The sequence below is a fragment of the Prinia subflava genome, chromosome 3 (assembly GCF_021018805.1).
Source record: "Prinia subflava isolate CZ2003 ecotype Zambia chromosome 3, Cam_Psub_1.2, whole genome shotgun sequence".
Classification (NCBI taxonomy): domain Eukaryota; kingdom Metazoa; phylum Chordata; class Aves; order Passeriformes; family Cisticolidae; genus Prinia; species Prinia subflava.
Window position 1 is genome coordinate 21,161,832 of NC_086249.1, and position 27,675 is coordinate 21,189,506.

Here is a 27,675-nt window from a genome sequence, read left to right on the forward strand (position 1 = left end):
AGTAGGTTGAGGCCACACAGTCTAGACCAAAACATATGAGTGGAAACTCAGCAGCTTCATTAGGGACTGAAGAATCCAAGTAATTTAATGTTGGTAAGCTCCAGTCTAAGGAATGTGGCAAATCTTCCCAGGGGGATTTGCTGGGGAGACTGACCCATGGGTGAGACTTATCCTGATAGAATCAATTCCACAGCCTCAGAACAAGGAGGCAATGCTGCCTTCCCCTTTACAAGGATTGGATATTAAGAAAAATTTCTTCATTGAAAGGGTGCTCAAGCATTGAAACAGACTGTCCGGGGAAGCAGTGGAATCACCATCCCTAGAAATACTCAAGAAGAGTACAGATGTGGTGCTGAGACACATGGTTTAGTGGTGGACTTGGCGGTGCGGGGTTAATGGCTGGATTCCATGACCTTAGAGGTCTTCTTAATAATTCTGTGATTCTTCACTCTGGAGAAGAGAAGGCTCAGGGGAATCTTAACCATGTCCATAAATACGGGATAGCCAGGAATGAAGGAGACAGAGCCAGACTTCTCAGTGGTGCCCAGTGACAGTACAAGAGACAGTGTGTGCAAACTGAAAATCGGGAGATTCCATTTAAGCATGAGAAAAGACTTAATACTGTCAAGATGGTCCAAAAACTAGCACAGGCTTCCCAGAGAGGTTGCAAAGTCTCCATTCCTGGAGATATTAAACACAGTCCTGAGCAACCTGCTGTAGCTGACTCTGCTTTGATTAGGGGTTGTGGACTGGATGCTATCCAGAAATTCCTTATAACCACGTTGATCTGGTGATTCTGTGCTTAGGATCACTGGGAGTCCCCTGGGTCCAGGCTCAGTTCCAGGGCTTGGGCGTGGTGTGTGGGCCTTCTGCAGGGAAGTGTGGTAGCCCTGCTCTGCACTTCAGGGCAGACCTTACTGCAGCTTCTCTGTACTAGAAAGGGGCTTGTAAGAAAGATGGGGACAAATGTTTTAGCAGGGCCTGTCAGGATAGGACAAGGAGTAGTGGTTTTAAACTGAAGGAGAGTTGATTTAGACTACCCGTAAGGAAGAAGTTTTTTACAATGAGGCTGGTCAGGCACTGGCACAGCTTGCCCAGAGAGGTGATCGATGTCCCAGCCCCAGGAAACATTCAAGGTCAGGTTGGACTGGGCTCTGAGCAACCTAATCCAGCTGACGATGTCCCCCACTCAGGGGCTTGGACTAGATGGCCTTTAAAAGATCCCTTCCAACCCAAAGCCTTTCGTGTCTCTGTGTTTCCCACGATTTTGTGTTCTTGCCTGTCTGTGTAATATCAAGCAACTCCTTTACTGTACTCCGCAGGTCCCCCCAAGGGCAGAAGGGGCAGCTGTGGTGCTCAGGCGGGATTAAAGAAGGTGCCCCAGAGCAGGATCATAAAGAGCTGATGTTGCAGACATCCCCACTGCTGGGTGCTTCCCCGTGCCATGGAACAGGAGCTGATCCCTCTGCTCCTCTCCCATCCCTGGGTGCGCTCAGCCATGCCGAGGCGCGGGTGGCTCCTGCCTTTGCTGGTGTCAGCTTGCCTCCCCCTAGCGCTCATCCCAACATCCTACAGCACCCGCAGATTAGTCCTTAATTAGGGAATTGCTCCTTTTCCTTTGGCCTCAGTCTGGACACTTAGTGTCAGTTTGAGGTCTTTGGTGCTGGCTGAGCTAGGTGGGAATAGCAGGAGGTGCTTATGGCTCCTTTTCCTCCTTGTGATGGAGCCCTAGGCAACCTAATCTGGTGGGGGCGGGAGGGGTCTCTGCCTGGAGTGCACGGTTTGGAGCTAGATGGTCTTAGATCCCATTTCAGCCCTTCCATGAATCTGTGGGTAGAGGTAATACAAGTCCTCATATGCAAAGTCAGGGCAGAGGGGCATATTATTCTGAAATATGACTGAAAACAACCAGCCTGAAAAACTGGGAGGTGTGACAGAAGAAGAATAATCTGCTTTTCCTTTTTCCTCTTCAAATTAACTGTGATAACAAAAGGGGGAAAAGTTCTTTCCGCTGTTTGTCTGTCCCGTCTGCTCCCAGCCTCCAGCTGGATGAACTTACAAACTGCATTGAGCGGGAGAAAATACATTTTTAAAAAAGCAGTGTGTCACCTGAAGCTCGCTCAACACCCTCTGTTATTTAAGTGCTTTCTTGGCCAGGCTCTAAGTGGGAGTGGGAAGCAGGGAGGGCAGCCTGGCAGGAGCCAGGCAGAGAAAAGCCAATGGTCTTGGTGCATGGTTGGAGGGATAAGCTTACCTCCCAGCTGCCTCCTACCCAAGTTTCTCCATTTGTGGTGTCTATGCCCAATCCACCGTCCCGGTTTTGGTGGCAGAATGAGTATTTAATCCTTCTGGCCCAGCTACAAAGCTTTTGGTTCACCTTTTTTTTTTCCTCTGCTGTGCTCTGGAAGAGCAGATCCCTCACCCTTTTTAAAACAGTCATGGAGTAGAGGCATCTGAAAGAGGAGTCTTAGAAGGGCTGTAATGGTGTGAAAGCATACTATTAGCAACAGGGATCATTGCACCAAAGCTGCACTGGTGCTGGGACAGAATAGGGAGTAGGTGTTGTGATGCTGCCCGTGTCCTGGTGAAGGCAGGACAGGGTCCTTCTGCCACCAGTGTGATGAGCAAGGCCAGCAGAAATCTGCAGGTCAAGTTTACATGGAGGCTGAGGAAGAGAGGGAGTGACTTCCCTTTGCCAAGAAGCCCTGCTCCTGGTCTCCCTGTGTGCTGTCTGACCCAGTGTGTCTGTTTTTCTCCTGTCCCACAGGAAATCTGCAATGATCCACGTCTCTTTGTGGATGGGATCAGCTCCCATGACTTACACCAGGGCCAGGTCGGGAACTGCTGGTTTGTGGCTGCCTGCTCCTCCCTGGCATCCCGGGAGTCTCTGTGGCAGAAGGTAAGTGGTTCCCCATGGCAGGGGAGAGCCTGTCTTCAACACCTTGGCTTTGCCTTGTGTTTGTCCAGGTCAAAATCTGGTTCTCAGGGATGTCTCATGTCTTGGAAGCTGATAGTGTGCAAAAATCTTCCTTAAAGACTGACTTGCAAAGGGCATTAGTCATCATGACTGCAGTCACCACACTCCAGCCAAACCCTTGGCCAGTTTCTCCTTAACCAAGTGGATCAAATCCCATCCTGTTTTTCAGATCCCAAATTTGACCCTTCGAATTCCAAAATAATCTAAAGATTAACAAGAGGAACAAAGCTCAGGATGCTCAGCTGCAGCATCAGGCCCCGTTTCCCTCATTCCCATGGTGTCCCCTCTCCTTGGCTGTTTGCTGTGTTCCTACCTCGGCAGTGAGACACCTCGTGCTGGGGCAGGTAGGCTGACTCCAGGGTGTGAGCATCTCTCCCAAGCCCCTGCTTGTCCAACGCATCCATCCCTGGCATGTCCCGTGGCTGCATGGCACCATGCACCAGTGTTCCTTCAAGTGTGGGGTCCAAAGGGAAGGCACTGTGGGCCAGAAAGCCGCCAAGGAGCTGCCCCAGGGCGAGGGGCTGCAGACCTGGGGACCAGGCAGAGAGGTGCAGGGGGAAGGAGGTGCTCAGTGCCACATCCTTGGATAGTCTGTGCCCATCTCCACCATGGTCTTAGCTGTGCAAGATGTCAGCCCTGTGAAAGCCAAGGCAGGGGGACTTCAGACTCTGGTGCAGGTTTGTATCATCATACGGCAAGAGACCAGCAAATTGTGAGCAACTTTTCCCAGATTTTTCCGTAAAAGGCAGCCAGTGTGTGCAGGCAACACCACCTGCTTCACCCACAGATTGCTACAGCCATGGGCCTGAGACAATTTCCTCCACCCCACACCTTCATATCTGCTCTGTGTGCTGTGGTTCTTCCAGTCTCTGCTTCCTGTGGTGATCAGGAGCATCAAGTTCATGGATTTCTTGCAGGATCCCCAGTTTCTGTTTAAATCAAGGTTTATCTTTATATGGGAGCAGGATAGCTGTTGTTGCCTTCTAGATAAGCAACAAGGCTTCCTGCTGTGGTGGCTGTGGTGACTGCTGTCATTACAAGGGTGATGCACAGGGTTGTTTAGCTTGTTCCTCACCATCAGCATCCCCCAAGGGTGAGTGGACAAACTGTCATCCTTCCTCACCATTCACTTCCAGCTCTGCCCTGGGAAATGCCAACCAAACAGAGGCTGGGTCCCTTTGGACACTTCATTATTTCAGTTTGCCGGGCATTGTTTTTCCTCCCTTGGCAATTTGGCTTTGGGTGTTTGTGACTTCTCATTTTCCATTGCTTTAACTCTCAGAGGCTTTTTTTTTTTTTTACCTGCCCCCTGTTTTCTTTCAGAAAGGTTTGATTTGTAGAATTATATAGGTTGGAAGGGACCCTAATGACTATTTAGTTCCAGCTCTCCTGCCATAGGCAGGGACACCTTCCACCAGACCAGGCTGCTCAAAGCCCAAACCAATCTGACCTTGAACATTTCCAAGGATGGGGCATCCACAAATTTTCTGAGCAACTTATGTCAGTGTCTCACCACGCTCACAGGAAAGAATTTCTTATTTGCTGAAGATCTCAGAGACAGAAATAATAGCCCCCTTGGTCCTAAGTGTGGTTACACATGCAATCGTGATAATATTGCTGGACATCAAAATGTCTCTGTTTGGGGTCTGGCAAGGGCTGAAAGATGCTGATGCAGGCTTTAGTATTTCTGAAATACCAGCCCAGGAATCTTGGCCCAGATCACCCATGGCTACTAGAAAATGTATTTCTGGTGTACACCAGGGTGTAACATAGGCTCTGCATGTCCCTTGCTCCATTTCACACAGTGAAACTGTCTCTCTTAAATGTGGGGAGGGGGAATAACTTCAAGAAAATACGGCAGGCCAGCACATTCCTGTGTATCCTAGGAGGTTATTTTACTCAAACCTTTTCTTCCACCTTGCTTTCTCCATGCCCTGTTTCCCATTATGCCTGTGTGGTGTGGATCACTGAGTGGGAATGGAGTACTGGAGTTTAGTTGAGAGCTGTTTTCTAAATTCCTGTGTCCGGGATAACCCTACATGGCTCTAGGTGTGATCTAGCTCTGTAACACCCTTTCTGTGACCCTTAAGATGTATCTGGATTTTATGAAAAGAAATTGAGACATTAAAATGGGGGGCAAAACCATGCCAGGCTGCTGGTGCCAACTTGCTGCTGCAGGAGCAGTGTGGTGTCTGACTCCTGCCAGCTGTGCCATCCAGAAAAGGGCGCAATGGCCATGTTAGTGTGCTATTCATTGACTCAGAGTCAGTTTGTCCCTTGGGACCCTCATGTCCTTTTCTGGATGGCACAACTTGATGGAGGGCACCAAAATGGTCAGGAGGAAAGTGGGTTTTTGTCCAGGAGGGGAGAAGTTAAAAGGGGAGCTTGTTGCTGTGTGCTGCTACTTAACCATAGAATCATGGAATGGTTTGGCTTGGAAGGAACCTTTAAAGGTCATCTAGTTCCACCCCTCCTGCCATGGGCAGAAGCACCTGCCACTGGACCCTGTTGCTCAGAGCCCCATCCAGCCTGGACAGGGGAGTGTGGACAAGATGGAGGCAGGCTCTTGCAGGGATGCACAGTCAGAGGACAAGGGACAGCAGCACAAGCTGCAGCTTCTCTTCACCATGAGCTCAGTCAGACTCTGGAACGGGACTCAGAGAGGCCGTGGGACCTCTGTCCGTGGAAATACTCAAAGATGGACTGGATGAAGCCCAGAGAAACATGATTTAACCCTGAAGTAAATCCTGATTTGAGCAGTAGGTTGGACCAGACACCTCCAGAGTCTCATTCCAGCCCATTTTAGCCATGAATCTACACTCAGAGAAAGCCACTGCCACTCATCCCTGCCAAGGTGGCGTCCCTGGCTTTGTTTTGTGATAATGAGCCATGGTTGTCCAGGAGGTTGCCAGGGAGGCTGACATCAGACATCCCTTCCCTACAGAATATCGTGCACAGCAGCACCACCAGCTCTGAATCTGCAAATGAGTGGGGAGGGCACTCGGGGGAAGCCCCAGAGGTGTTTTGCGTCACTGGCCCAGGTTGCCTAGCGCTGCTGGGACTGGAGAAGGGACACCAGCTCCAGGGGCCTGTCTGATCTTTCCCCCTGCGTGTCCTCTTTGAGAGCCACACGCCGCTGGGCACGGAGCAGAGGAGCAGCCGAGGTGATGGCAGGGGAGGCAGGGGTGCTGGAGCTGCCCTTCACCCGCGATGAGCAGCTCACGCAGCGCATGCGGCTGCGATTCCAGAGCCTGCAGCAGAAGAACACAAGGCCCCAGGACGGCGAGAAGCTGCTGCGCCCCAACGAGCACATCTACCGGGTGGATTTCATCCGGCAGCACCAGCTGCGCTTCCTGCGCTGGGACGTGCAGCTGGAGAGGCCCGGGAAGGTCACGGTGACCGGCACCTCCCAGCACTGGACCCCGGATCTCACCCACCTGATGAACCGGCAGCTGCTGGAGCCCGTGGGCATCTTCTGGAAGAAGCTGGGGGCCAAGGAGGTGGAGTGCAATGAGGCAGATGCCCAGGAATTCGGGGAGCGGATAGCAGAGCTGGCCCAGATCCGCAAGGTGATGTATTTTCTCCTCACTTTCACTGGCGGCCTCGAACCAGCCCAGCTGAAAGGCTCCATTGTCTTTAAAGCCTGATCCCCTTTTGCTCAGCTTTTCTCGCTCCAGCAATGCTTCTTTCAGTTCAGTTCTTTGTTCCAGTTTTACATCTGGTTGTTTTTTTTTTTAATGAGAGACAGCACTGGGGTAAAGCAGAGAACAGTTCAGTATTTCTGGAGCCCCTCAGGCCTGTGAAATATTCCCCAAGTGTGCTGCCCTCTGTCCAAATGATGGGAAGAACAGGACCATGAGCTTGCTGCATTTGCCTGGAATACAAGACTGTGTGCTTGTGAGTTCATTGTGGATTCACTCAGGGTCTTACTGGCTTGGAAATAGGTGGCTGCCCTACGTCCTCTCACTGTAGCAACTGCGCACCACAAACCTGCTGGAAAAATAAGGAATTGTCATACCCAGTTGGACCCCTGGAGAGAGCCCTGCTGTCTAGATTCCATCCTGGACATTAGAAAGGGAGGGCTTGTTTGTGATGGAGTTTCTCTCCTTGCAAGGTGCTGAGTGCTTGCAGGCTCTGGTGACTCGTGCTGCTGCTGTGGCTGCTTGGAGTCTCTGAAGACCAGTCCCATGGAGAATCCACCTTGCTGTGAAGCTGAAGTACATACTCACTGTGTTCTGCAGACTGTAAACACACTGGACTAATGGGGAGGTTGGACCAGCCTTTTCTGACCACTGCCACCATTTCCTGCTGGGGGGAGGATGGAATTTGTTGGTCCAGGATGGGTTGGAGCAGATGTTTGTGTGTGTGTGTGGGCAGAGCCAGCATCTCAGAGCAGCCTAGGCCAGCAGTGAGTCCTCTGCAGCAGAGCTAATTTGTGCTTTGTTCTGCCCTTAAAGCACCCATGAAAATATTTACTCTGAAGTGTCTGCAGAGAGCCATGAGGCTGCAGAAAATTTTGCAAGCCACAGAGCAGGAACCTGCTGCTTCTGTCCCTGAAAAGCAGTGTCTCCTGCCCTTTAAAACACAGGGAAGGGTGTCTGGGTGACCACGGGAGCAGAGGGCAGTGGTACATTTACAAGTATTGGAACAGGAGAGTGTTTTGTGCCCAGTTTGCCCCATGACTGTAACTAAACTACTAAGTCTGTATGTTTCCTTCCACCAAAAAGTGGAGAGTACTTCAATGAAGCTTCTTGAGACACACACAGATAGAAAAGTCCCTTGAAAAACCTAAGTATTATTGCAGTTGGTCTTTTGCTCAGATTGCACTCAAATATGTGTGAGTACTCCTCAAGGTGTGGCCTGACATTTTCCCCAGATGAGTAGGGAGAGAGCAGTGATGGGAAGGTGAAGGCAAAGTGACTTTGTACCTGTGGCCTTATGCAGACTAGCCCCCTCTTCTCCAAAACCTCCAGAAATCCAGACCTATGCCTTCCCCAGCCCAACAATAGTGTATACAATAATATGCACAACTTATGCCAGGCAGAGATGAGAAGATCAGATACTGGCTGGAGAGACGGTGGGAGCTCTTGAGTCTTGCCCAAAACCAAAGCCCAGCAAATCACCAAATCCTACAGCCATGCCATGGCCATTGCCAGAGAAGTTGCTGTCTTTGTTTAGACCCCAAGAAATGCTGGACTCCGTGAGTAGAGAAAAGTGGATGCATCCCTGCTTGGCCAAACACATCTCTAGGGTCCTAGCAGACTTTCCTGTAGAAGACCCCTCCTTGAACAACCCAGATCAGGGTTCCTGACTATAAACCACTCCAGACCAAATAGCAGGAGCCACTGGCAACATCCAAAGGGGTTTTTGCATGCTAAGTCTCACAATATGCCGTTGCTGCGTTGCTAGGGCAGAGTTCTTGCTGCAGGTATCTCACTGGGTATTGGTGTACCACAGTAAATAAAAGCCTAGACAACAGGTTCCCCTTAAGGACTGAGACTGTTTGTGTCTTCTTCAGGCTCCCTTTGGAAGCTGCCCTAATCCTGCATGCAATAAAGCACTGAATTTCAACTCAATATTGGTATTCTTGAGCCCCTTTTAATGTCCTGTGAAATATAAGATGAACATTTGCTTTCTTCTCTCTTGGTGTGAAAGGCTTCATGGAGTATTAAGCAGGTTTTTTACAGTCAAAAGGGGGTTGAAGCTGGGCATAAGAGGGGAAATTACTCTCAGATGATCCTTGTTTCCTTCAGAACTGGGGAGGGAGCTGAGGGGATCAGTGTGATCTCTCTCTGCTGCAGGGAAGATGAGCCTCTTTTTACCAGTCACTGAAACTCCCCTTACGCAGTTTCAGCATCCCATAAAGACTTTCAGATACACCACCCTGTCCCATCTCCCAGGGGAATTTCATCCCAGTTTGTACTACATTTCAGTAGATTGGTACAACTGGGTGCCTCTCTCCTTATCCTAAACTGGCAAGTTCCCAGCAGAAGGCTTGGAGAACTTGGCATGTACCAAATTCTTCTTCTAATCAGAGACATTTTTTCCAGGGCCACAGGTGCCTTTTCTCTTAATTAGCCACTCTTAAGAAAATTGAAAAAAGCCCTAAATCAGCTTAGGGATGTGAACCTGGCATTTCTGAGCTCCCAATTTACCTGTCTCTGAACCCTTTCACTATAAATTTGTCACACTAAATGGTGTGACAGATTTTTTGACTGCCTAAGTAAAGACCAGCACAGCTGAGTGAAGGAGAAGAACGTGGTTTCCACTGCCCCAATGTCATTCCACCAAGCTGAGTCCAGGACTTGTTGGGATCCTGGGATGGATGTCCAGCAGGGAACACCTGGGGAGATCAGACTCCTCTCATTTCCTCGTGGGTCAGTGTGGAAATACGACCAGTCCTTTCTCCTGGACCCTGCTCTGGATGAAAGCTGACCAGTTTTGCTGCCTTCAGTGGTGGGGGGTGCTCCCAGAGCTGTCCCCAAGTGAGGAAGTGGAGGAGGATGGAGGGGACCTGAGTGTCCTGCCACCAGTGACAGCAGGAGCAAGTCTCAGACGCAGCCAGCTGGGAGCTGTCACTACCAGCTCTGGCAGACAAGCTGCCTCTAATCAATGCTGGGATCATTTCTAAGCCCACATTAATAGTCAGTTGATTATCATGATGGTCCTCTATGACAATTCATTAGGACGAGCTCCAGCCAGGAGGGAATCAATGGGCACTGATGGAGGGCTGGCTGACCTTCCTGGCAGTCTCCAGAGAGGACTCTGGGACATAGTTGTTAGCACTCCTATAAAACACCAAACCCTCCAAATGTGTCTCTTTTTCATGGCCTTGTCTGCTCTGCTTCTATTGATCCAGATGACTCCAGAGTGCCTGTGAGCTTGCAGGGCTGATGGCATCATTAATATTTCAGTGTAGGAGCAATAAGAGCCCTGGGCTGGATCATTGCTAAAGAGTAGTAAGGAGTCAGGGGGCTCTTCAGAGGGAATTCTCTCTGCACAATTCCTACTTTGTGACAGCAGATAAAAAAAATCTAAAAATTAAACCCCCCCCAAACAAAACAAAACAACAACAACAACAAAACAAAAACCCACAAAAAAAAACCCCACAAAAACAAAAAACCCACAAAAAAACCCCAAAACAAACAACCAACCAAAAAAGAAAAGGGAAAAAAAAAAGGCAAAAAAACCAACCAAACCAACAAAACAAAACAAAAAAACCCCACCCAAATCTTTTAGCTAGACAAGAGCCCAAAGCACAGTAAAGGTGGTTTGACCATGTCCTGTGACTTCTTGAAGAGGCTCTTTCATGCAATGTAGTTGTGTCCTCTCCTACCCAACCCCAACACACTCAGCTGTCCACAGGAAAGTGATTATTTGGTGTATTGGAACATGATGCAGGCTTGCATGGGCACCTTGGGTTTTTTAATCTCATGATCCTTTGAGAGCAGGTAAGTGAAGTAGCAGGGGTGTGGACAGTCAGTCACATTACTGCTGCTGTGTAAGTCAGCACTTGTCAGCCATCATCTGCAGTAACTATATGTGGCCTCACAGCCTGCCCTGGCCATGCAGTAAAACCACACCTTTTGTTGCCTCCACCCTCAACAAAAGCTAAACTGCAGTGGGGTAGTTCCTTGCTGTGTGCCTCTGTGTCCTGGTTCTGAACAAGATGCAGATCCCCCTACATGTAGCATCTGTGCCTGGCTGTGCTCATTTCTGTCCCAGCTGGGTGAATTTTCCATCCACAGCAGAGCTGGTGGTGCCTGCAGCCATGATGGGCCGTGGACTTTGGCAGTAACCCTTTGCTTGTGTCCGTCCTGCTGGCAGTGACACCAAACCTGTGCCTCCTCAGACCCCTCAGCTGCTCCAGGGTTTCTTTCAGCTCAGGTCTTCTTTTCCATCTTTCATCAAATCACCTCCCTGTGCTTGCCTGGGTCAGCGTGGCAGCTCTTGACAGAGAAGAATGGAGATCTTGAGGGAATGGGGATTCTGCTTTTCCCACTTCATTTAACAGAGTAGGTTCATGCAGAGTATCTGCTGCCTGTTCGTTGGCATCAGGTAGATGAATACCCCACTTGCTCTTGAGCCAGTCAAGTCACACCAGAATCAAGTAGGAGAATCAAAGAAGATGCCCTTTGTTAGTGGCACCCTACTGACACTAAAAACCAAATAAACACGGTCATAAAAATAACCATCCCTGGTTAGACAAAGAACTCATCTGCTCCAACAGCCTGTCTACAGAAGCAGATGGCAGCAGATGTCCAGGGTATGGTTATAAGAAAGAGGACAAAGGTCTTTAACTCCACCTTCCAAGAGACAGTGAAATCTAAGCTATTCCAGTGCATGTTAATCTTGTCTGCATTGGTAGAACCAGGTCCAAAACCTGTCCCCTGCAGACTGTAAGCAAGTCCATCCCCCTCTTATTCTTCCATGTCTTTGATATTGTCTGCATTAGTTCCAGGATGAGAGTCAACCCCAGGAAAAAGGGGAATAGTTTGGGTAAATGTGCCTCTTCTTTTGCAGGTCATCCCAGACTGGAAGGAGCAGGAGTGGAACCCTGAGAAACCCGAGAGCTACGCGGGGATCTTCCACTTCCAGTTCTGGCGTTTCGGTCAGTGGCTGGATGTGGTGATCGATGACCGCCTGCCCACACTCCACAATCAGCTCATCTACTGCCACTCCAACTCCAGGAATGAGTTCTGGTGTGCCTTGGTGGAGAAAGCTTATGCCAAGTAAGTACCCAGGCAGTTGTAGGATAAAGTGGGACCTGGGCACTCTGTTTTACCTTTCTGTTCTTTCACCAGCTGCTTTGCAGCAGTGGAAACATCTTTCCTGGAGGAGTAGTACATAACTACAACTATAACAAAACAGACAAACACTAAGAAAAAAAAACCCTTCTCTAGCCCTAAGTTACCCTCAAAGCACAATACTCTTCAATGTTTCTTTAAGTAACATCTATTGTAGAGATTACAAGTTCCTTTTCCTTTGGTCCTATGACAGCAAGAGCACAATGAGGAATGTGGGTCATGTTTTTTCACCGTTGTTTGCTGTCCTCTCCCACTTGAGGTCCAGCTGCAAATCTCCATTCTTGAGGCTGCCCCAGGAATCATCCCTGACCCCTTAGACCGTCAGGCCAGCGTTATGCCATTCCTGTCACTCTCTTTCAGGTTGTCAGGCTGTTACGAGGCCCTGGATGGAGGCAACACAGCCGATGCCCTGGTGGATTTCACTGGCGGGGTCTCTGAACCCATCGACCTGACCGAGGGGGACTACATCGCTGATGAAGCCAAGCGAAACCTCCTCTTTGAGCGCGTGTTGAAGGTGCACAACAGGGGAGGCCTCATCAGCTGCTCCATCAAAGTAAGCAGCATCACCAGTGTGGCCATGGTCCCATGGGGACAGGCATTGTAGGATGCAGTTGTCTTACACAGTCATAAACCTCTAGATTAGATCAGATAAATTGTGGCCAAGGGTTCCCACTCCTTGATGATGGCACAAGGAGTGAATCCTGAATGTCAACCCTGCTTATTCCTTGTTGCTATGTCCAAGAGCCCAGATTCATCCCAGCACCCTTTAAATGCTAAAAGGGGATCCACTCCAGAGAAAGGCGTTGTGGTGTTTGCCTCTGGGCATCCTTACAAATGCTGGTTGCCAGAGCTCCCAGTATAATCATTAGGGTGAACCTTGCCAGTACAGTTGGCAGTACGGGAGCTCAGAGACCTCATGAAGCAAATGAAGAAAAGGGAGGGATCCAGCACAGAAAATGGCATCTGAGACATGCCAGCTGGCTCTCTCCCTGACTATTGATGCTCTTTTTTTTGGCTTAAAGAAACCCACAGGGAAATCTGAGTTGCTTTCTTTCCCAGCCCCTGCAGAGGTGGCCATGTCCCCCTGGTCTGAGCGGTGTCTGTGTCCCCCTGCCAGGCCACCTCAGCAGCTGACATGGAGGCTCGCCTGGCCTGCGGGCTGGTGAAGGGCCACGCGTACGCGGTGACGGACGTGCGGAAGGTCCGTCTGGGCCACGGCCTTCTGTCCTTCTTCAAGTCAGAGAAGCTGGACATGATCCGCATGCGCAACCCCTGGGGCGAGCGGGAGTGGAACGGCCCTTGGAGCGACACGTGAGTTGGGATGGACTGCTTGTTTCAGTGGGAAATTCTTCCCCGTGAAGCTGGTGAGGAACTGGCACAGTTCCTCAGAGAGGCTGTGGATACCCTATCCCTGGAAGTGTTCAAGGTGAAGTTGGATGGGGCTTTGAGCAACCCAGTCTAGTGGAATGTTCCCCTATTCATAGCAGGGAGGTTAGAAAGAGATTATATTTAAGATGAGATGATATTTCAGTCCTTCCCAACTGAAACCATTCCGTGATTCTATGGCTCCATGTTTCTTCATACTAGTGAGAGATGTTTATAGGTCACCTTTGTGCTCCCAGCCTTATTCCAGCAAAATGAACACCCAACAGCATCAGCCTCTGCCACCACTGACTGCTGTGATGGCTGTGCATGGGATGAGGAACCAAGGGCTGGTGCCACCAGAGCCTTTGGCCAGAGTCAATTTTGTTATCTTTAAAGATAGGGCTGTGACTGTACTCACAGCCAAATAAAACCTTCCCAGACTAGATTCAACTCTACTGGTCAGGAAGGAGGCTGAAGTTCCAGGTCATGCTGCACTTTCCCCGTGTTTGGCAGATGACCTAACCAGAGCAGCACGAGGACTGTTTATACAGTCTTTGTGCCTCGAATTCTTGTGTGTCCCTTACCTCTGAGTAATGATCCTGTTCTCTTCCCATAGCTCTGAGGAGTGGCAGAAAGTGAGTAAAAGTGAGAGAGAGAAGATGGGAATGACAGTGGAAGATGATGGGGAGTTCTGGTGAGTCCCTCCTGGGTTTGTCCCCACAGGCCATGCCCACAGCATCTTCCTGCCCCATGGAGCATGTACATTTTTTCCATGCATACAGCTATCCAGAGAAAACAGGCTTCCAAGCCACAGGATCTCTAGTGGAGTGTCCTCCTTTAGCCCATGGGTGTCAGCTTTTGATGGCCATGACCCTGGAATTGCAAGGTGCTCTGCATCACTTGGGGGCCAAACCATTTCACCAGGGTGCTGAGAACCTGTCATAAATGTGCTGAACTTCACAGCTTCACCAGGAATATTTCAGTACAACATCTACCCTTGTGTGGAGAAAGGGCCACTGTGCCGCTTCTCTCACTCCAAAACACAGAGATCTGTTGTTTAAACTCAAGAAGTATTTACTGCAGGCAAAGAGAAAGGTATCTCCATCTCTTTTGGAGATGTTTGATGAATAACTTTGGTTATTCTACAGCCATCAGAGACAACCCACACTCTCTAACAGGTGATCAAGAAAATCCCTGCAGTGTACCTTTCCAGGCAATGAAGCAGCATAACCCAATTCTGCTCTTTCCTGACTCAGGATGACCTTTGAAGATTTCTGCAAATACTTCACAGACATCATCAAGTGCCGTCTGATCAACACCTCCTACCTGAGCATCCACAAGACCTGGGAGGAGGCAGTGCTACACGGGGCATGGACCAGAAGCAGTGACCCCTTGAAAAATCGCTCCGGAGGCTGCATCAACCACAAGGACACTTTTCTGCAGAACCCCCAAGTGAGTAATGGGGCAGTGGGCCTTCTGGAGCCTTCACGTGTGCTTCCAAGTGTTTAACTCCTACAGGGACCTAGAGGGCTGAAATGGCTACCAGACCTCTGATAGATTATTTGTGCTTATGGCAATTCTCTGGCACAGCATCAAGGCCAACTCTATTAACATTATCCCTCTTATCAAGGAGACTGCATCCAAGTGCTTAGTGTAGAGCATCTTGGCACAAGGAAAAAGCAAACTGTGCCACAGGGTAGCAGTGTTGGCTGGTTCCAGTCAAACAGGGCCAGGAGTCATTTCCAGCAATCTGGACATCTGAATGACCAAATTCCAGGTTTTGTGTCCAAACTTTGACACTATTAAATTTACCAGGACAGGTGTAGCACATAGAGCCATTTCCTTCTAGCTTGAAGTTCATCTCCTGGAGCAAACTTTTCGGGAGAAAAGGAGGCTCAAGGGGACCTTATGGCTCTCTATAACTACCTGAAAGGAGATCATATCCAGGTGGGAATTAGTCTCTTCTTCCAGGTAACAAGTGGGAGGACAAGAGAAAACAGCCTCAAGTTGTGCCAGGGGAGGTTTAGATTGACTGTTAGGGAAAACTTCCTCACTGGAAGGATGAAGACATTAGCAGAGGCTGCCCAGAGCAGTGGTACAGTCACCATTTCTGGAAGCATTGAAAAGGCATGTGGATGTGGCACTTGGGGACATGGTTTAGCAGTGGACTTGGCAGTGCAAGGTTAAGGGTTGGACTGGATGATCTTAGAGGCCTTTTCCAACATAAATGATTCCACAATTGTCTAGTCCTGCTCTGAACTGAGACTCTCATGATCACAAGCCAGGCCCTTTTGAGTCCTTCCCCTAACAAGCAGTTGAAAGATGGTCTGGTCCATTGCAGGAGTTGTCATCAAGGATGTGGGAGAGTTGTTTCCAGCTTCCAGCTCTGTATAAGCCTTTTGAAGCCAGGCTGTCCCTGCATGGAGGTGGATTGGGAGAAGCTGATGTTAGATCTGTTAAATCCACCGCCACCCATGCCCAAGGATCCTGTATTAATAAATACCTGCCTTACTTTCCTCTCTTTGCTTCTAGTATGTGTTTGATGTGAAGAAGGCAGAAGATGAAGTGCTGATCTCCATCCAGCAGAAGCCCAAAAGGACCAGTCGCAAAGAGGGCAAAGGAGAGAACTTGGCCATAGGATTTGATATCCATAAGGTAGGCTGGGGTTCCTGCAGGTTGGCCTGAATGCCACTGTAAATTTGTTGGTTGTGGAGTGGTACATCAGTCCTGCATGACCATATCATTCCTTTAAGCATTTCCTGGGTGCTTCAGAGGTGCCATCAGCGCAGCCTGCCCTCCTCTAGAGAGGAGGAGGGATATCAAAGGGGACAGCATGGACAACAGGTTGCCCAGAAAAGCTGTGGATGCCCCATCTCTGGAAGTGGAAAATCAAAGGCCAGGCTGAATTTGGCTTTGAGTAAGCTGTTCTAGTGGGAGGTGTCCCTGCCCATGACAGGGGATTGAAACCAGATGATCTTGAAGGTCCAACTGGAACCATTCTATGATTCTGTGCAGTTCTTGCAAAAAGCAATGATCTGTCTTTTCTCTCCAAATGTTGAAATCTGTTAGACTAATCCTTATGTGTTGTTTTCTGGGTCCGCAGTGTTAAGCTGGGATGCCAGAAATGAGTCCCTGAGCCAAAAGAGTTGGGAAAGCCACAGCCACACTTTGCTTTCCACCCAGCACGGTTGGGACCGTTTTGCTGCTTCTCTTAACTCCAGATCTCCTGGCACTGTGGACTCAATCCTTGCAGTCCTTTCCCCACCATGGTGGATGTGAGTACCTTTTCAGCCCGTGGCAGTCCACTGACCATCCCACTGTGGTCTCTGCCCAGGTGGAGCTGAACAGGAACTACCGAATGCACACCCTGCAGCAGAAGGTGGCCAGCTCCATCTACATCAACTCCCGCAGCGTCTTCCTGAGGACAGACCTGAAGGAAGGCCGCTACGTCATCATCCCCACCACTTTTGACCCTGGCCACGAGGGCGAGTTCCTTCTCAGGATTTTCACAGACGTGCCTTCAGATTGCCGGTAAGGAGCACGAGCAGGGATAGGGAGGAATTGGCTCTTTGGAGACAGCCCCGTGCTTTGGATTTGTGGTTTTCCTGAAGGGCCATAGCCTTGCCTGCAGCTGCTCTTTGGCTTTCTGTTAAGGGTGGTCAAGAGACAGGGTATCTTTACAGGTCTCTCCACAGACATGGAGAGAAACTCCCACTCTGCTTCAAAGCATGATATGGGAGAGCATCCCAAACCCTGGCTGAGGAGATTGGGGTGGGGAGCAGAGTGTGACAGTGGATGGTGTGTAGTCACAAAATCACAGAGTATTCTGAGTTGGAAGGGACTCACAAGGATCATCCAAAGATCATTGAGTCTGATTCCTCAATGAATGGCCTGTACAGTCCTTCATCATGCTGGAGCAAACTCTTTGGGATAAGACTGGGCACCTCTCAAAGGCCACCTGCTTTTCCTTGCAGAGAGCTGACACTGGATGAGCCACCACACACCTGCTGGAGTGGGATGTGTGGCTACCCACAGGTGGTATCCCAGATCCATGTCCTTGCTGCAGCTGGGCTCAAGAATCAGGACACCCAAGGAGGTACTGGTCTTTCCCTGCCTGTTATCTGGCCCCAGAGGAGTTGGGAGGTGGTTTATGAAGCGGGACATTTCTGAAACTTATATCCTCAGATTTTTTTTTTCAGTGAACATGCTTGATTCAGACACCAGAGGAGGAGAAAGTCCATGGAGAACTAAACTCACTTCTTACAGTAGACATGATCTGAGAGCTGTTATATTTAGGCTGTTATCTCCCAAAACTTCCCCAAAGCCCTTAGCAGAGGTCCTGTAAGAACCCAAGCTTTCCTCCCAGGTGTAAAAGTCAGGAATTGTATTTAAAGGCTTCTTAGTAAGAAAGACAGAGAAAGATCCTGATGTGTAGTATTCATCACTGAGGCTGGATAAATGTCTTACCAGCAGAGGGTATGACAAATTCAGCTGACTTTGGGCTGGTGTGGATCTAGATCAGTTCTGACATCTATCACTTTTCCTGCATGGAAGATAGCAGCAGGACCATACCTCCCCATGCCCTGCAGCCACACAGAGGCTCATGGCAAGAGCCCCGTGTTCTGTCTGCCTCTGGACCAAGAAACCCAGTGGCAGGGATGGCTTATACTAGGAGGTTGCTAAAGTTGGGGTGAAAGGTCTAGAGGTTGTGATTAGAGAAGCAAATATCTTTCCACCATGGAAACAGATCAGATTCTAGTCTTTGTCCCCCATTTCCTGAGTCAAGAATGTGTGGTAATTGTGACATGATTTAGCCAAACGCTTTCAAGCTGAATTTAAAAGATAAAGATTTAAAAATCCAAATAAAACCCAGTTAATACTTTAAATACTTCTTTATCACCCGATAATTATTATCAGGGCTGCCTATCACTTTATCCCTGAAAGTAATGAGCAGGATGTTTTCTAAGCAAGGACTGGTCAAGTGTGCTTATTTATTACATGCCACACAGGGATCCCCTCTTCCCTAGCCGGTGTCTGGGGAGGGAATTTAATCCTAGGCAGGATTTTTTTTTTCTTGTGTTGTTCACAACAGGTCAGTGTACCTGTAGCAATGCAGGGAAATCTGTAGCCGAAGGTCTCTGAACTGTTCACAGAAACAAAGAGGTTTATCTTGCCTTCAGACAAGAAGATGTGTGGATTCTGGAGACATAAAATATTTTTTCCACCTAAACCCCTTGGGAATTGCTTTCTTCCAGCTGTTTTCCAGCTGTTCAGCTCCCACTACCATCAGTGTCTTTGGTGTTTTCCAGTGCAGTGGCATCTATCGCACATTCCAGGCCAGGCCTTATACGCTACTTTGGAAATAGTGATTTACAGATAGGAATTTGGCTCTGGCTGATGGAATCTGAGGATTTAATGGGACATCCCAAAAGAGAAGGTAATTTGGAAAAACAGCTGTGAAATCCAGCAGCTGTGTCTCACCAGGGGAGCCAGGTCCTTGCAAACAGAAAGCTAGCAAAGAGGTGGTCTGGCAATCAAAATCCCTGGCCTTCAGAAGGGGTTTGTTTGTTCTTCCTCATTTCCACATTTCCCTTGGACAAGAAAATGCATCCAATTGATCTGTTTCCACCATAGCCACTAAAGTTCATGGTAAGAAAATGCATTCTGGCAGTTAAATTTCCATAGCAATAGCTCCTTCTCTACTGAAATCCCCAAAACAAGCACTTGTTTGGCAAGATGCAAGTATTCACTAATGAGGGACTCTTTCCTTCTCCTGGAAGCTGAGGTCCCCTCCAGCTGTGGGCTAGTAGCATGTGAACTTGGTAACTTTATCCTCCATCTGGTCTTTCTTTGTGTGAGCCTCTTTCTCTTCTCTGTGGTTTTATTTCTGCCTGTCTCTAGGAGAGCAAATGCTGAAAGAAGGGTTGGCTAGGATGGTATCCTCCATGGAACACTTACTGCAATGGTCAGAAGGGTTTGGGGTGATGAAGGAGTGTTCCTGTAGAATATGGAGATGAGAGGCAGCCCTTCGATAGAATCACCGAATTGTTTCAGTTGGAAAAGCCTTCTAAGATCATTGAGTCCAACCCTTAATTCAGCACTGCCAAGGTCACCACTAAATCAGGTTCCCAAGTGCCACATCTACACATCTTTTAATTTCCTCCATGGATGGTGACTGTACCACTGCTCTGGGCAGCCTGTTCCACTGCTTGATAACCCTTTTGATGAATTAGTTTTTCCTAATATCCAGTCTAAACCTCCCATGCTGTAATTTGAGGCCCTTTCTTCTTGTCCTGTTGCTTGTTTCCTGGGAGAAGAGACTAACCCCCACCTCATTACATCCTCCATTCAGGGAGTTGTAGAGAGGGATAAGGTCCCCCCAAGCCCCCTTTTCTCCAGGCTGAGCTCCCCCAGCTCCTTCAGCCTGCTCCTTGTGAGGTTTGTGCTCCATCCAGACCCTTCCCCAGCTTCATAGCAGTCCCTCAGCACCTGCTGCCCAGAAACAATGTCACCTAGTAGAATTAAACCTGAGCCAAACAGCTGAGTTCCATGGACATCATCTGGGTGTGACAAACCCTTTGGCAGATATCCATCTCCTCTGGTGGGATATGGAGACAAAGTACTGCATGACACCCCTTGAAAAGGACTCTGAGGAATTACAGAAGCTACAACAAAGGTAAAAATCCCTTTTCTCTCCTCAGGAGCTGACCCTTATGTGATCATCAAGTGCGAAGGGCAAAAGGTTCGCTCCCCGGTGAAGAAGAACACGGTATCACCAGAGTTCGATGTGAAAGGGCTCTTCTACCGCAAGAAGCCAGGGCAACCCATCATTGTTCAGGTACCTGGCCGGCAAGCAGTGGGCTGAGGGATGGATACCCTCTCTCACTTGGACCCCCCGCCCTCTCCTCACACTGTCCACAGCAGATCTGTTCCCCAGGCTGAGCATCACTAGTTAATGCAGCTCAACCTCTCACCACCACCGTGGCATCCTGTAAAGGCACGTCCTTCACCCCTCTCACTGCCAGAGTGACACCCCCACACCTCACCATCTCCCTGGCTTCAGCCCAGGGTGTGTCCCCAGTGACCCTTCGCTCTAGTTCGTGAAGGTTGGCTGCATCCCTGAAGGGACTGCCCTCATCCCTGTTTTGTTTCCACAGATCTGGAACCACAACTTGATAAGTGACGAGTTCTTGGGCCAAGTGGTGCTCACGGGGGATCCCAGTGACCGGCAGTCGGTGCACACGCTGCACCTCCAGGACAAGGGGAACAGGAGGTCAAACGACCTCCCTGGAACCATTGCTGTGAAGCTGCTCAGCAGCAACATCCTCACCAACGTCTGAGTACTCAAGGATGACTCTTCTGGTGCCACATATGTGAATATAAACATGCACACATACCTACATATAAATATATATAGAGAGAGAGACACACAGAGCCTGCCTACCATCTGCCAAGTGTATATGAACCACGCATGCATTCCACTCCAAGGAGCCAATCTTGTGTTTTCAGCATTGAAAAATGGTGCCTTTTTTGTGGGGGGGAACTGCAACGATCCTTCTGCTGGCGTCCTCTGCAGCCCCCCTGGCTGTGCCGTGGGCCCGCTGTGAGCACGCTGTGTGTCCTGACAGCCAGAGCACGATGCCCTGGGGCTGTTTGTTTACACAGGCTGGCACACACACGTGCCACCACGCACACGTGTGGCCACCGTGGCCCCGCCAGCTGCTTCAGTGCACCCTCGATGTGTCTGCTTGGGTTAAGAGTAGTGTGCATGGAGTTGTGTCCCTTGAAATCGCCGTGTAATCGCTTACCCATGGAGGCACCCCAGCAAAGGAGGAGTGCAAAAACAGATCAGGGCCTGTAGGATGATTTTGGGTATGAGTTTGCATACTGCAACTGCAAGGAAAACGCACCAAGGCAGCCCAGATCCACAGGGGCAACAAGACCAAAGGCTCCACGATTTTGGGGACGAGCTGTCTCCATGCAGGTCTTGTTCAACCCCATGCAAGTCTGAAGTACAGAAAGGTGTTACCAGCTGTGGTGGGATAACTGTTCTCTGGGGTCAGGTTTCTGAATCAGTCTGGACCCAGCTCCTGTGGGTGCCTCCTGAACTCCTGTGGTGCCTGCTGTCTCCGTGTCTCCATGCTGTCCCCATCCCAAGAGCTCACCCCAGGAGCTGGGGTGGGTTGTCTGCTGGGGCAGTTCAGTGCTTAGGGAAGAGAAGATTCGTTCCTCTGAAGGCCAAAGTGTCAAGTTCAAGGGATGTGGAGCTTTGCTCCATGGCTCCATCTGTACTGCTGCCTACGCTGCATCATTTCTCAGTGCCTCGCTTTCTCAAATTCTTTTTAAAAATAGAGGGATTTTAGCTTGTACTAGAGGAGCAGTGCTCCCAGTGCAGCCTGAAAATGCTGGGAATATTTAATTCATGCCAGTGTCCATCTCTCACCTTTAATTTCAGGTCTTCTGTTGTGGAGGATGAGTTGCACAGTCCTAGAGCCAGTCTCATGAACACAACCCAAATGTATCCCTGGGGACGTGTCTAGGGCTAGGGTGTGCTCCTGATTTCCATGAAAACTGGGTTAATCTTCCTTATTCCACTGGGTGGCAGAATCTGGCTTCTTATAAACCATCCCAGATAAACCAAACAACAACCCATTGTCTGGCCTTTCAGCAGCTGACTAGGACAAGTTTCAAACCATTTTTTTTCTCCTGTTGTTCGGGGTTTTTTATTCATGTGCCTTTAAAGTGGTGCAAGTTAAGGGATTTTTCTGTCAGATTTTCTAAGCAAATGTTTTGCAGTCACCTGCATGCAAATGAAAATTATTACATATGATGAAATCTTTGAATCTTGGTAAATTTTGATCTGAGCAGAGTCCTTTTCCTGCAAAAAAAGTGAACAGGAAAGCCTTCTTTTGCTATAGCAAAGGGTTTCTTCTTGTCCTACTAAATAACCATGTTTGTCCTGCAAGTCTGTTTGGGTTTTTTTAAAAGTCCATAAAGGTCTGCTAAGTCTGAAATGTGGTAAAGCGTTCCCCAAAGTACCTGCTAGCTCAGTTCTTGGTGCAACCAGAAGCAGATGGTGCAACTGCACTGATTTTTGCAGGCTGCTTTTCTCCTTTCCTCATCTTCACAGTCCTGCAGTTATGAATTTGCTTTTTTACCAAATTTGCTTATGTTCTTAGGTCTTCTTTTTCAGGACATAAAGGCAAGCAGTGGTCCCCATGATGCTCTTTCCAGATCTCATTTACTCCTGGCTTGCACTGAGTATCCTCCAACTCCAGATGCCATCACTGGGACCAAGTTTATTTCAGTGTCTTGCAGAATTGGCTTAAAAGCTCCTAGTTAGGTAAAGCAACTTTTTGATCCCAAGGTCAAAGCAAATCCTTGAATTTAGGAAGACCAGTTCAGAGATATTTTGATTTTATCCTAGTTTTGTTTATGAGACTCATCACTGAAAATAAATGGGAGCAGGATTGTGGGGTTAGAAGATATGATTTGGGTCTCAGGAGAAAATCTCACAGGCTTATGTTCAGAGTGATATATGAGAGGGATGCCCAAAGATACCTCACCCGGCAGGGGGATGAGCTATTTGGCATCGCAGAAACATGTCAGGACCTTTGCACCATCATCAGCAGGTGGAGCTGTCCAGCCTGCCCGCACTAGCCTTGTTTTCTCGGGAAATCAGGCTGTGGATAGCTTCAGCAAAGGAGAGCCATTTGTCCAGGAGTGCCCTGCCATGTGCCAAATGGCACCGTGATCCCCAAGGAGCAGTGCCAAAGCTCACCAAGGAGCGGTGGTGCCCTGGTACCCAAGGGCAGCCTCCTCCCACCTACAGAGAATCAAGCCATAAAGAGAGGAAAGGCAGCTTTTTAATAGCTTCTTTTAAAAAAATCACTCTATATCAGGACCAAATTGTCTTAATATCAGTAATATTTGTCCTTTTTTTAAGAAAAAAATTTTGGAAAAGTTAGAGCAGAAGCCTTCTTCCCCTACATTTCCAATGGAAGAGAAAAAATTACCTTTCTTACTCTTCTCTTATTTGTAGAGCAGATGATGGAGGGGAATTATTGAAATGCCATTCCTGTAGTTGATGCCTTTTCTCTTTGAATGAAGTAAACAGAACTATTCAGGGCGTTTTGGGTTGGGTTTTTTTTGTTTGTTTGCTTTTTTTTGAGATGAGGGCAGGTCTGAAAAGCACTTTCCAGTCCCTCATGAGTGGGGTAGGACACGTGTCTGATTTATTTCACATTTCTTTTGGTAATCATTTCTTTTGTTAATCATTTCAATGGTTGCAAGCAGCCTGGCATTACACTCTGTGGAATCCATTTCTGTGTGACATCTGCCTGTTAAAACAGGCTGTGACTTGTCTTCATCTCCAAAGGCACTGACGTGTCATGCTGCACAAGATCAGAGAGTGGTCCAAACAGAAAGCCAATATTGTACAGCTGTAAACCTCCTATAAATAAATAAATTGTGTATATTTTATTCAGAGTCCTTGCCTTTGAACTGCTGTGTTCTTCCAGAATGCTTTTGATGGGCACAAGGTGGCTCTGCAGAGCCTTTTGAATTTGTTTGATTCGCCTAACTCAATTCAAATTATTTTCTCTGTAGACTTTGAGACTAGGGCAGGGTGATCTGCATGAGTCTTTCACACAAGGTTGCACTCACATTCGCTGAGAAAATCCTCGGTGGGAATGGGTAACCTCCTCTGACTATGAACCTTTGCATCCTATGCCCCAGACTCACTGCACAGTGCAGGGAACTTGATTTTTTGAGCCTCACCTGACTTGGAAAAGAGCTCTGTAGATTGCTGTAAAAATAAAAGGAGGGGGGGAGAGTTCATGGGCAAAGTAGAAGGAGGAAGTAGATTTTGGATGGCTTTCCCTCGGAAAACAAACCTGCACAATGCACATGGGGAGCATTTGAAAAGCCAGGCCCTGCCCATGGGAATCTCCAGTCTTGCTGCTGTAGCACACACACCCAAAGCTTTGGCTCTGGGGTCCTGCTTCCATCTCAGCTTCCCTCCACCAGCTGCCTGTGCCCAAAGGCTTTGCAGCATGAAGGAGCTGTGTGCTTCTGCAGCCCACCCTTAAGAGCCTGGAGCAGACATCTGGAAAAAGTCCCTTTATTCTGGGCTGGTGGTACCTTCCCAGATTCTTCAGCTTCTGGGATCATCCTGTGGGACAAAACGTGCCACCAATTTATACACTGAGAATGAGCATCCTACTCCTCTGCCTCCACCACTGAAACAGCTTGCAAGGACCTTTTGTAGGGAGAAAGCCTTACAAACACCTCAGTGTCCCAAACATCCTGATCCTCTCCTGGAGGATGTCCTGAGCAGTAGACCTGGCAGGGCACCTGTGGGGCTGTGATGCTTGATGCTGGACATAGCACAGGAGCTCTGGTGTAGACCATGTGTCTTCACTGAGTCTGGCTTTGTGCACATTCCAAAAAAAAAAAAAAAAGGTCTATGCAAGCCTGGATAAGCCACAGACCATCATGTAGGCATGGAGGTTGTGCTGTCCCACCAACATCCACTCCTTGATTTTGCTGGTACTGGGGCAGGGAGCTTAAAAGTGTAGGTTGCTTTGCAGCCCTGCCTGTGTCTGCTGGTGGTGCACAGCAGCATGGAGTTAGGGGTGCTGGAATTGGTGGGACCTCAGCACATCAGTGGGGAGATGTGCAGAGACTGTGCATGTTTGGAAACCAGCAGCAAGTAATAGAGTAGTGCACAGCTCCAGGCAAGATCCTGGAGCCCAGGCTCACCAAGGGTCCTGCAGCATCTCCTCCTCCCTCCAGCATGGTCATTTGCCAGGGATTTCTGCTCACAAATCATATAATTTCATATTAGCTTTCATAGGGGGCTTTTTTTAAAGGGCTTTTTGTAAGGGCATATTTTGATAGAACAAGTGGGGAATGGCTTTAAAGTGAAAGAGGATGAGGTTAGATGAGATATCTGAAAGAAACTCTTTATTGTGAGCCTGGCACTGGTACAAGTTGCCCGGAGAAGCTGTGAATGTGATGTCCCACCCCTGGAAGTGTCCAAGGCCAGGCTGGATGGGGCTCTGAGCAACCTGGCCTAGAAGAAGTGTCCCTGCCCATGGCAGGGGGGTTTGAACCAGATGATCTTTAGGATCCTTTCCAACCCAAATCATTCTGTGATTCTGTGGCTCTCTGATTCTAGAATTCTATGACTCTATGATAAATTGGCAGTTCAGGGTTCTGCCTTTGACCTGAAAGAACATCTTCACGGAGGAGCAGACATCCATCCCATGACTGAAAGTTGTTGCTAAAGAATTTCTTCTTGTATCTGTATCCCCTATAGCCATGATTTTCCTACCTTAAGCCTGTGTATATTCCCTGCCATAAGAGCCTCCTGCCACTCAAAAGGATGAGGGATTTCCAGCAGGGAGGGCTGCAGAGGTAGAAGGGCCTTCAGCAATGGGATGAGTTCATTGCCTGTCCCTCAGAACTGTTCGGATGCTGCTGCATCCTTGGCCAATGGCCCAGGTTAATAGCCAGGGATCAGCCACTGGAGTCTGCTCTGTGCAGTTGTCTGAAGGCTCCCTGCACTCCCCAAATCCCACCTCCAAACGCAGTGGAGCAGTCAGGAAGCATGTCCAGCCCTGTGCTCCTAGCAGAGCCTCCCTCGCTGCCTTTCCACACAGGCATGTTGGGCCTGTGGGCATGAGGCAGGGATGCCCAAGCCATTCCAAGCACATCAGATGCAGTCCAGAGCAAAACCCAGACACAGCCAGAATCTGCCCTCACACACACACCAACTACATTGACACAGTGAGGAGGGCTTGAGCAACGCTGGGCATGGCCCCAGGAGGGCACAGATCATCTGTCCTGAGCTTAAAGGCAGCTGAGTCTGTTCGGGGCTGAGGGCTGGGCATCAGCAGGGCATTTCTAAGGGCTAGGGAAGCAACCAGCTGACTGTGCTGTGACTTCTACATTTTGAGCAGAGTTCCTGGTTAGCTTTGAAGCAAGGAGGGTCCCTTTTATTTCTCCTTACTTCTGCAGTATCACCAAAAAAACGCATTCAATCACGTCCCCAAGAAGATTTCAGCACCCTCATTCCAAAGTGGAGATTAGAAACAACTTTTATGATAACACTGCAAATAAAATGGTGCAATTTGCACCTTTCACTAGCTAAAATGACAAGCTTTATACCTAAGTAAGAAACTTTAGTGATGCTTCACAGCACAATTAAAATCCAACCCCACCTTTCTCAGCGGGAAGGAAAAAAGACACTAGCCCAGATTTGGGAAGGGAGTCACCAGGTCAGAGTTAAGCTTCTAGGCAAAACTTCAGCTCTGAGTTTCCTGGTCCTCGAGTGTTTTCCTGTCCCAGTTTTCACATTTACAAGTGCACAAGGCTGGTGCATTCAAACAAGGGTGCCCGTCAGCTGCTGGCCTCACCCCACAGGACCTCAATACCCTGCACAGCCCAGAGACCTCTGTGCATAGGTTAGCAGGACCTTTCCAGCCACACCTTTCCCTAGGGATCTATCAGGGCTCTGCTCAACGAGGTCTTGAAACTGCAGCTAAACTCATAGCATGGGTGCCATAAAAACATTTTACATGAGCAGATAGTGATAGGAAAAGGGGGCATGGTTTTAAACTTAAAGAAGGGAGATTCAGATGAGATATTAGGAACAAATTTTTTGCTGTGAGCATGGTGAGGCACTGGAACAAGTTGTTTGCCCAGAGAAGCTGTGGATGCCCATCCTTGGAAGTGTTCAAGGGCAGGTTGGATGGGGCTTTGAGCAGCCTGGTCTAGTGCAAGGTATCCCTGCCCATGGCAGGGGGGTTGAACTAGGTGACCTTTCAGGTGCCCTCCAGCCCAGGCCATTCTATGATTTTATGATACCATGATCCGGGGCGGACTCCAGGGCTGCAGGAGGACTCACCTTTGGAGAGCGGGGATGCTGCGGGAGCGCGGCGCTTGCGGCTCCCGGCACGGAGGTACCACAGGCACACCCACACACGCTCACAGCCCCACACCACACCCACAGCACACCAGGGGCTGGCTGCAGCCCGGCTCCTCCCCCGCTAAGAGGCTCAGCCGGGGCAGGCGCTGCCCTCGCTCGGTGCTGGAGGCAGCTCCGCTCCCGCCGGGCAGCAGCGCCCGCTCCCCGCCGCCGTCCCGGCCATGCCCCGCTGAGGTGAGGCGGAGCGGGGCTGGCGGCACCCGCGGCAGCCGGGCTGGGGGTGCTCGGGGCGGGTGCAGCGGGGCTGCGATGGGGGTGCCGGGGGATGCGGTGGGGCGCGGTGAGGCGCGATGGGTGGGAGGGGTGGGGGTGCACCCGCCGGGGCTGCGGGCAGCGACTCGGATCAAACCTGGGCAAGCGGCTGGGCGCGATGGGAGGGGGAGGTGACACGACCGCAGACCTGCCGGCAGCGCCCGGCAGACCCGAGCCGGCTCGGCTCCGGCAGCATGGATTAGCGGCTCGGTAATTTCTGGCTGCTGCTTAATTTGGCTGGGGTCACCCAGCAGTGAGCTGGAGTGAAGGGTGGAGGGCAT

At 49.4% G+C, this 27,675-nt stretch overlaps 3 protein-coding genes across 5 annotated transcripts in view; all 3 read left to right on the forward strand.

Moving 5' to 3' along the window:
• The window catches only part of CAPN5 (calpain 5), a 54,882-nt gene extending 31,245 nt beyond the window's left edge, over window positions 1–23,637 (forward strand). For all 3 annotated transcript variants that reach the window (XM_063394349.1, XM_063394348.1, XM_063394350.1), the window contains exons 3-13: window positions 2,768–2,899; window positions 11,501–11,709; window positions 12,145–12,337; window positions 12,902–13,095; window positions 13,766–13,843; window positions 14,406–14,601; window positions 15,682–15,804; window positions 16,484–16,680; window positions 17,124–17,245; window positions 19,851–19,987; window positions 20,307–23,637. In XM_063394349.1, coding sequence (XP_063250419.1) covers window positions 2,768–2,899; window positions 11,501–11,709; window positions 12,145–12,337; window positions 12,902–13,095; window positions 13,766–13,843; window positions 14,406–14,601; window positions 15,682–15,804; window positions 16,484–16,680; window positions 17,124–17,245; window positions 19,851–19,987; window positions 20,307–20,489 — 1,764 coding nt within the window. In that variant the 3' untranslated portion in view covers window positions 20,490–23,637. The remainder of the gene's footprint in view (window positions 1–2,767; window positions 2,900–11,500; window positions 11,710–12,144; window positions 12,338–12,901; window positions 13,096–13,765; window positions 13,844–14,405; window positions 14,602–15,681; window positions 15,805–16,483; window positions 16,681–17,123; window positions 17,246–19,850; window positions 19,988–20,306) is intronic.
• Window positions 5,392–7,196, forward strand: OMP (olfactory marker protein). Its single transcript, XM_063394351.1, has one exon. The coding sequence runs from the start codon at window positions 6,145–6,147 to the stop codon at window positions 6,622–6,624; it is 480 nt and encodes a 159-aa protein (XP_063250421.1). The 5' UTR covers window positions 5,392–6,144; the 3' UTR covers window positions 6,625–7,196.
• A 3,588-nt stretch (window positions 23,638–27,225) lies between the features above and the next one.
• MYO7A (myosin VIIA) overlaps window positions 27,226–27,675 on the forward strand; it is a 96,456-nt gene continuing 96,006 nt past the window's right edge. Inside the window, exon 1 of the mRNA XM_063394352.1 lies at window positions 27,226–27,316. The gene's annotated coding sequence lies outside the window, so the exon portion shown is untranslated. The remainder of the gene's footprint in view (window positions 27,317–27,675) is intronic.